The 9,696-nt window shown below is 44.4% G+C and overlaps 1 protein-coding gene across 1 annotated transcript; it reads right to left on the bottom strand.

The window, feature by feature from the left end:
• Window positions 1-663: 663 nt before the first annotated feature.
• Window positions 664-9,498, bottom strand: tdrd7a (tudor domain containing 7 a). The gene is made up of 21 exons (XM_076729038.1): window positions 9,289-9,498; window positions 8,995-9,139; window positions 8,723-8,837; window positions 8,424-8,516; window positions 7,985-8,022; window positions 7,021-7,061; window positions 6,651-6,821; window positions 5,643-6,401; window positions 5,340-5,536; window positions 4,972-5,164; window positions 4,549-4,660; window positions 4,180-4,391; window positions 3,814-3,948; window positions 3,540-3,623; window positions 3,254-3,388; window positions 2,709-2,819; window positions 2,377-2,554; window positions 2,001-2,164; window positions 1,500-1,693; window positions 1,059-1,219; window positions 664-896 (listed from the first exon to the last, which is right to left on the bottom strand). The coding sequence occupies exons 1-21, from the start codon at window positions 9,490-9,492 to the stop codon at window positions 664-666; spliced, it is 3,675 nt and encodes a 1,224-aa protein (XP_076585153.1). The 5' UTR covers window positions 9,493-9,498.
• Window positions 9,499-9,696: the final 198 nt, after the last annotated feature.

Genomic DNA, 9,696 nt, shown 5'->3' with positions numbered 1-9,696 from the left:
ATCTTCTCAGAAGACGAACAAATTATACCATTAAACAAGGTGTTCCCATCAGTGACGCTGAAGATTAATGCAGTTAAGTCATCTCAGTTAATATCAAAACATACAAACAGAAAAGTAAGTGCAGAATGAGTCACACCATAGCATGCATAAGGAACAGCAAACAATAGATAGAAAATTAGGGAACAGAGTCAGAAATAGCACACACAGCAACCCATGCAACACACAGATGACTTCACTTGAAGGAAGAAAGAAAATATTGAAGTTTAAGTGACTTGTGGTTTGTTTTAAAATGACTGACAAGGGTAACATTCAATGGGGTGTAACGACTTCCAGATGTCCTAATTAATGAATTAGTTTTCAAGTCTTTAATCTCAGACAAAATAAACTTCTCAAAAAAAAAAAACATTTTTTAGACTCAAATTGAAATGGCCTTAGTTTGTGGCCTCAAAATGAAATGGGCTTCTTTAAAGTCTTTGATTGTGACAAAGATCCAGATTGCTGAAAATGAACCAAGGGCAGAGAAAGTGACCTCAGGTTTCCAGAGTTCACTGAGCGCTTTCACTGTTTTTAGAAAATGAAAAGAAGCAGACGAACAGCTGGTAGATCGACACCTGCTCGGAGTCATCTTGCTGGTTTACTTCCCAACGTACCTGAGAGGACATCCTAGGCTGCTGTGGACAGCTCACTGCCGATGTTGACCATGATTCTGTGAATCCAAAGGTCTCTGTCCTCCAGTGCAGTGTCCACCAGGTAAACTGTCAGCTTGCGCTCCCACAGCTCATCTGTTACCTCCGACACCTCCTGCACACTGTCTACCAGGGCAACCAGCGCCCGATCCTCCACGTGGTTCCTGAATAACATGCAGGCCTCCTCTGACCACTGGTGCTGCGTCACACCTGTGAGCGAACAGGAGGGGGTCAGCTATCACAATCATCCAAAGCTGCTCCACTCTGTGTTATCAAGGTGGATAACTGATGAAAATGGCCATCAGTTGCTTTACAGACAGATGCACTGTTACAACTAGGTTGGACAACAATAACAATTCTGATTTAACTCACCTGCCAGCTGTGCAGTGATGGCCTGAAAGGGCAAATGTCTGAATTCCTCTATCAGAGGCCGGAGCAGAGTACTGAGGACCAGCTCGTGTTTTCCGTGGTCCAACTCGTAGACGGAAACCAATCCGTTGGCCAGAATCCCCTTCACCTGCACGCGGTGCCAACTAGGTGAAGCAGGCATCAGTTCAGTCTTCATCCATCACACAATAACAACCTCTTTGGTTTTAAATATCATTCATCACTTCCTCACAGCAGCACAGAATAGACAGCTGAGCTCCCACAATCTCAAAGATACACACAACCAGTAAAGGGCAGTAATCATGATAATGCATTCATGTTATACACACACACACACACACACACACACACACACACACACACACACACCTCTCTCCCTGGTATATGTCAGGTTTGCATCAGGTGTAAAACACAATAATCACGTACTTCTTGTCTATTTTGGCAGCGTAGACCTCTCCTTTCTGGATGTGTGTAGCTGTGTTGATCTTCCACGTCCGGTTATAATAGAGAACCATCTCTCCCATCAGCACCACCAGCTTATGCAGATCCTGCCACTTCTGCAGCACGAAGTAACCAGGGTGATAGGCCACCGGCACAAACACATCCATATTCTGGCCAGGCTGCAAGAAGAAAAGGAGAAGAATGAATTGCACGTCAGACTTTGAAGATGAAGGCATTCTTTTTTACAGTTGTTCTACGGTCATCAGACATATCAAAAAGTGAGCAGATACTGCTATGGTTTAATGAGATTCAATGAACTGTGTCAAGGCTTATTTCACCGTAAACACTGCTTACTGCTACAAAAAGTGAAGTGTCAGTTTAGAGTCTGTAGATGCTGACTGCAAAGTTTTGATTTAGATTTGATCCACAGACCATTAAGCCCTCTTTTTCTTGAATAGAAAAGACAGACTGTCCATCTCAACACACCTGAGGGAGTTCCAGCAGGGGAGGCATTGCAAGTGGTTGCATCCCAGTTTCGGTGGCTGTATCTGGAAAAGATGAGTCCTCTGTTCTGTGAGGTCGTGTTGAGCCCTTGATGATGGAGTTTGAGACAGGGCTGTCCAGAGTCAACTTCACCAGAGCACCAAGACCTAGAAATTTGGAAAAAACACCCGAAAATTAACCTCACCTGTATTTCAAAGTCACAGTGCTTCAATACAAATCCATGAGAACAAAAAAGATCATCCTGTCCTGACACCTTGACTTTCAAAAAGGTTGGACCAGACCTGTCCATGCATACATGTTGCTGGTCACTTGTCCCTGACCCAGAATGCACTTTGTGTTCGATGTCTTGTGCTGTTACCTGTATCCACATTGCTGTTATAGCTGGTGACTGTATTGTTATTCTGTGTGACTTTGTGCCACAGCTCTGACTGGGCCAGCTGACGGTTGACACTCTTTTCCAACTCCTGACTGTCACTGCCAACGAAGAGATACATATAGACCAGCAAGTCCCCTTTGTGCTGGTCTAATTTCAAGATCTGAGGGGAGGAGAGAGAAAATAGAGAAAACAGATATTTGCCTTAACAGGCAGGAGTACACGTGTATAGTATAGCTATTGCATGTTTGTCATGCAACTATACGTTTACTTGAGGTATGTGTTAACTGGATGTTGCAGATGCTACAGTATGTTACCTTCATTCTACAGTCTTCGGAGCCTAGGACAGCATCCTTCAGCCACCGAACAGCCTTTGGGCTCCAGCCTCCCTCTGGAACTGCGAGGTCAGCCAGGCGACATTTGACGGCCTGAAGAGAGCAATGCAACACACACACGTTAGGTTTTCATCACTTTTGGGGACATTAAAGACTTAAATGTATTTCCTGGAGACGTACCTGAACCATAACCATTACTGTTACACACTTTAAACGAAACAGCAATTCACATGCGATGCATTCACAATCAATCTGCACCTACTCTCAGTTTTACAGTGTCCCCTGAAGTCATTCAGAGTCATTTCATCACTGCTGAATGTCAAAAAATGATTCAGGTTCAATAACATCACTGCAAGCACACTGACAGTCTGTCTGCCTTTCTTGTCCACAAATCAAAAACAGTGCGTATTTTTGGAAAAAGGCAGCATACACAAAAGCAATGAACAGAAGAAAATATGCTCCTCCAACCACTGGACTGGATGAAGATGTGTCTACTCCCACAATAGACACACACAGAAACAACTGACCTGTGGTGGGATGATGGTCAAGTCTTTGAGGAAAACTGGGGGGAACTCTCGGAGATCAGTGACTTCTACAGTTGCCGGGACACCCAAGTCAATGAAGACGATCTCCATCACTCTGTTGCCGTACATGTTGGTGATCTCAAAACAAGAGCAACAACACGTGAGTGGGTTCCACAGAAATATTATCTGGAACGATCTGGTCAACAATACAATATCCCAAAACTTTAAATGATAATGATGATTAATTTAAAGGCTTTAAGGCAATACATTTTAATGATTCTGATCTCACCTCCGCTCTGGACCACTTTCCTTTGTAGCGGGCTAGACAGAACTTGCCAATGAAGGGTCTGGACACCAGGGACTCAGATGTCACCTGGAGGGAACAATTATAAATTAAAAAGACAGAATAAGAAAGATCTTCTGCCTTTTCATAGAGAAAAAATACAGTTGTGCATGAAATCAAACACAGCATATCTAGAATATTTGCTGGTGTTTGTTGTTCCACAACACTGATAGGTGCCAAGACAAATGGCGGTTTTCATGAACTCTGAAGTCTCGTCTACCTGGGAGGAGAAGATGGCCTTTGTTTCCTTCAGTAACTTCCTGAGTCTTGCAGTTCCTCTGGAGGGCAGCTGGCAGTAAATGATACCATCTGCACACACATTTGTGACACACACATCCTGATAGGTCGCATTCACCTACAGGCAACAGAAAGATTGTTAGATACTGCAGGGGGGGGACTGATATCACCCTGTAAATCCTTGAGTACTGTCAGACATGACTGGGCACTGTTGGAGAAGACAGACTAGCATGAGAACAGAACAACAGCACCGCTCACTAGCAGAGCTGAACCAAACTGAAAATATGAGAACCCTCCCTACAGGCCCTTTGCATCACACTGTACATGTAGTTGGCACCATCATCCTTACAGTCAGAGGGTTGTTCACGGTCTTGTCCTGCAGAGCCTTCAGGCAGGTGGAATTGATGTTGACGTCATTGTCCTGCGAAGTGTCGTACAGCACTGCCATGGGTGTCTCGTTCTGTTGACACGGCTCTACTGTCTCCATCAGCAGGATCTTTCCCACTGCCAACTTGTCCAGGGAGGACAGCACCAGTGGATGGGAGCTGAATGCCTCTAGGCCTGGGAGAGGGGAAAAGAGAGTATGGGCTATTAGTGACCCCTGACCTATTGTGTGTTAAATATCAACTGGCTGACGTAAACACTTCGTCCAGTTGAGACAACTTTCACATCATACATTAGAACAAACCCTGAAGTCATTTCCAAATCTTTTAGGTACCTGCAAGTGTAACATTTGTAGCCTGGAATGGCAAAGAGAGGAAGTCCTGGTGCAGGACCAGCAGATTGGTCCCACTGGTTTCCACAGTGAGGCCGTAGTCTACATAGTATACCTGGCAAACAGACAGACAAAAGCTCTTTTGCTGCAGAAACACTGACCATTCTGCCGCTACCAAATATCTTCATCTGACAAAGTGAAAATCACCATAAGCTGTGTCCCAGCTCAGGGGGTAAATCCTCAAAAGTCTACATTTACGAACTAAATGCATCATGAAATGCTGAAAAGGCATTTACATCCCTTGAAATCTTCCAGGGATTCTGATTTATTGTGACTGAAATTAAAGGTTGATTATGACTGACATAAAACTATATCTTTAAGTAAAAACAACTTGACAACGAACAACAAACTAATTAAAGGAGTTACCTTGACCTTGCTAGGGGCCGTCACCTCTATGACCTGAGCTCTGGTCAGCTCCTCTCCATCCTCTCCCCTGACTGCTACCAGCTGACCAACAACAGGGTCAGACAAAGGACAGTGGGTGGAGCTTTGGCTATAGTAGCAGTGCATGGTGTCCTCCATGGTCTCCTGGGCATTGGAGTAGTTCTCACCTACATACCTGAACATGGAGACAAAGGCTTTTTGGTTCTTTTCAAACTGCACATGATAATCTTCAAAAACAGTAACCTGGATGTGCATTGACAAAATAAACACGGCAAACATGAGGGGATGTTCATATTTAATGATATATCTATTAATACTTTGCAAGGCTTTAAGAATAATGTGTGCCCCACCTTATAGTGACAGCATCGCTGCTCTTTACATCAGCAATCAGCACAGAGGGGTACTGCTCTGAGGGAGGAACCAGAGAAGGAGGCAACATAGGGCCAAGCACCTCCACATCAGAGGGAAGGGGGTGGCTTCTACACTGCCGGCTTTCTGGGCCGTCCATGGTTTCCATGTCTGTTCCACTCATGTAATACAGAATGGCCTGACGGCAGAGAAGTGCATCAATGGCACGTTGATAAATACAATTATTTTAAGAGGTAAGCAGGAAGAATGTCCCTGAGGAATTAAAGATGACATCCGTTTCTTACCTTCTTTTTGTTGTGTGGCACAGGGTACTCCACAGTGCATATATCCAGCAAAAAAGATAAGTTGTCCAGAATATGTTCGGGGAATGGCATCTTGTATGTGTCAATAAAGAGTTTGGGCAAAGCATGGGCCCACAGACCCTGACTGTACTTGGAGAGAAGCTCCTTTATTCTCTGACGCACCTCAGCCGACACAACGGCAGCAGGGGCTTTCAAGGGAGGACAAGGGGCAGCATTGGAGGACAAGGCAACCTTCAAAGGGGCGAAAAAGTCAGGGTCAGCATGGAGGGAGGAAGTCAGGGGAGGAGGGTTGGTTGATGGAGGGCACTTCCAGGTGGGGGCTAAGAGTGGAGTGGTTTTTTTGTGGCTGAGGGTAGTTTTGGGCAAGTTGTTATCTTTACATCCATCATTGGCATAGACTGCAAGATTGCCACATGGGGGCGGCAAGGGAGCAACAGCAGGGCTGCGGTCAAGGCTACGCAGCGTGACTGGAGACCACGGCTTGCCTGAAGAGGCAGCAACAGCCTGTGGAGGAAAAATGAAGGTGGGCCGAGCCAAAGGGTTTTGGGGGGAAACCCTAGGTTTGGGAACGGGGGAAGGAGAGACGGGGGTGTAAGGTTGTTCAGGTGTTGAAGGACAGGAAGAAATGGGTGTGATGGTGCTTGAACTGGTGGGTGACGCTGGACGGGCAGTGAAAGGCGTAGGAGGCAGAGGAGGGTAGATGAGGGAGCCAACCTGGTGGGTGCTGGAAAGTTTATCCACCTGTGAAGGCCAAGTGTGGGTACAGGTATTGAGAAACAAGAAACCTTGTACTTCTGCATTTGTAAAACATTTTTGCTCCTTAAAACCAAACAAAAACCTTTTTGCAGTCTTGTGTATATATAAAAAATATCAGATTATTTCTCCCCCCAAGTCAGATGGAAACATTACACTAATAAGGCTTCATAATACCTACTTTTTTTTGAAGGGTATTATTTTTTGTACATGTACAAATATAAGTGACTGACTCACCATACAGATGTGTGACCACTTTTCCAGATCTATGAGCACCTGAGGGTGAAGCGGCTGTTTGAACATGTCACTGTAGACCTCCGATAGTTTCGACATCCACAGTCCACTGCAGTATTTCCCGAGGAGCTGAGATAATCTGTTCTGCTCCAGCTCCACGCTATACCCAGAAGACTGCATGGGACGATTCCACATGATTAAAACTGAGGTCAGATTTTTCTTATCTAAAGTCACAATTCAAATATATAACAAAAACACAGAGAGTACGACATAAATTCCTTCAAAGACATGATGAAAAATGACTGCTATGACATCACTGATTGGGGTGTGGCAATGGAAATGACACACAGCAAACAGACAAAGGTTTCTGTACCTGGGAATGGTTGGGTCGGACAACTTGTTCCGGAGGTTTCTCTGAGAAAAATTGTGCAAAGGAAGAGTGTGAACAAGTGATGATTGAAGTGAACTGATTTTTGTTTTGCCAAAGTTGTCCAATGTTGATACACAGGTCTGCATGTACTCCCCTTTGGAAACCTCTTTGGACAGTGATGGGACAATATAACATCTAAGCTGATCTGCTGGATCGTTATTATCAGCTATAAAAAGCACAACACACTGAGTTGCGCTATGTAAGGAAAATATTGGACTGGGACTCTGTCTTGCCACAATATTAACAGACAGTGTTTAAGCTACCTTAAAGTGTAGTGAGCTAAAACACCAGTTACTCTACATTAAATGAAGCTTTACTACTCTGAGGCTACCCCCAGAGAAATGTTGCAAGCAGAGCTACAGCAACATGGCAAGAGTAGTTTACTCTATCAAAGCTATTCATTTAAGACACGGACACATTTGCCACTACTTGCCAAACCACCGTAGACAAAGAATAAAACTTCTGACTCTCTCAGGATCAATTACTCTCCATTCTCACCCTCTGCCATAGTTCCATCAACTACATTAAAGCATGCGTGTCTGTATTCCCCTGAAGCAGAGATGTTGTAGGCATCAACCCTTGTGTGCACATCAGTGCAGTACTTGATCAGTAAAAGAGCTACACTACCCAAAAGCCCTGCGACCACCATGTTCACCGTGCACTGAGAAATGTAGTTAAAGTACTAATGCTACTGCCCAGCACTGTTAACAGACTTGTTAACTCCCGGCCTGTTGTGGCTGATGGACCAAAGAAAGTCTCAAAAGGGTGAAAAACACAAATATGACATTCAGAATACATTCCAGTAATGTGACCCCCCCCCCATAAATAAATGAATGATCTAATTATTAGAACCGTGATTTTCTGTTATGAAATTGATGAGGATACACACCAAGAGGGGCCCACATACCTTTAGGCTGCTGCTGCTTTGCAAAGCTCTTCTCCTCCCTGTTGGCAACATGGCAGTACTTCAAGCATAATGTGCTTCTCACATCAACAAGCTGTTATTCAAACATCCTGCTGCAGTTCTCAATACAACAATGAGCTACTGCAGGTTGGTGGTTTGGTTTGTGGTCCATTCTAAAATTTCTCAACATTTTGGGCTGGTTATATATCATATACTTGTATCAAAACCCCATATTCCAAAATATCATCCTGTCACTGCTAATACATTAAAATAAATTAGCAATATTTTAACATTAAGTACTACTAGAAAGTGGCATTAGTACTCGAACAATTTTATGCATATAGTTATGATTCATACAGTCGAAATACATAACTTCCTGAACATAATACTGTAGAAGAACCAGGTTTAGCTGCACATTCTTTGTCTGCATGTGTACGTTCACCTGTTAAGCACAGCACAGTGTTCTACAGGTGGTGGAGGAGCCGGCGGTCTGCGTTCAACAGGGGTGATGGATCTTAACCTCTGATCCAACTGCCTGATGTTTGGGGAGAACACAATCAAAAACGTTGGTCGATTGTTGCTTTTAAAACTCACTTAAAACAAAGCAGAGATAGAGGAATAACTTCTATTAGACTCTTCATAGCATTACACAAACACCACTTGGGTTTCCTGACAACTGAATAAAAAAAGACTAAGTGTGCGTAATCTCTTGATGAAGACTGTGATGCAGGTATTGTTCACCTGTAGTCTCCTGAGGCGCTGAAGCCTCTGTGGCCGCCATGGGACTTTGTACGGTTTGAAAGCCAGTTAGAATCACCACCAGCTGACGGTTGGCGGAGAGAGGACCTTGGCCTCACTAAAAGCATGGAGAAGGGGGATAATAGGTCAGTGAAAAAAAGGAGGTGAGATACATGGACAGGGGTTTAAAATGTGTTGAATATGAAGGCCTTGCAGAGACAGTGGCCTGGTGCAATTAACAAACCTGAGTGTCCCAAGTAACAAGTGTCTCTTACCACTGAGCATGTGAGGCTTGGAGACTTTGAACCTCATCCTGCAGTTGATGACTTGGGAGCAACCAGACTTCTTGGAGCTCTTCTGCTTGGCCACCAGCTCAGCAATGTGGGCTGTCTCTTGGCACACTGTCGCAAAGCATCTCAGCTACAACGCAGATTTAGTAATAGTCTTTTTTATGAGTTTCTCAGTCCTGTGATGCTATCTGACCCAAGGCAGTGGCACAATGAGCCCATGGCCAAAAGTCTTGATGAATTACTTAAAAAAAAAAAAAAAAAAAAAAAAAAAGCACTCACCTCACCGCTGTGGTACTCCAGGCGGACTACAGAGGGGATGCTCTGGAGGTAGTCCTCCAGTCTGGAGTAGCCCAGCTTCTTGAGCGGGATGCTCTCTCCGCACAGTGACCGGTACTCTGACTGCAGGCTGCTCACAGACACGCCGGCCTTGCTGGACTGGAGAACAGACCTCAACATTTTCTTAACAGACTCACTGTCCGCCATCCTGGTAAATACTCACTGAAACAGACACAACACAGAAGTAAAAATCGGCAGGGGAAGAAATGCAGTACATCAGAAACATCTGAACTAACTGACTTGGTTCATATAAAAGGCAAAGTGTGTGTTTGTCATGAGGCTGTACAGTTTGCAGAGTTCAGAACATAAAAACCAGAGCTGAACGTGAAGGCCATGTAGAAAGAGACACGC

Source organism: Chaetodon auriga, chromosome 4, assembly GCF_051107435.1.
Source record: "Chaetodon auriga isolate fChaAug3 chromosome 4, fChaAug3.hap1, whole genome shotgun sequence".
Lineage (NCBI taxonomy): Eukaryota > Metazoa > Chordata > Actinopteri > Chaetodontiformes > Chaetodontidae > Chaetodon > Chaetodon auriga.
Note: the sequence above shows the minus strand (reverse complement) of the source record. Positions and strands in the feature narration are given on the sequence as shown.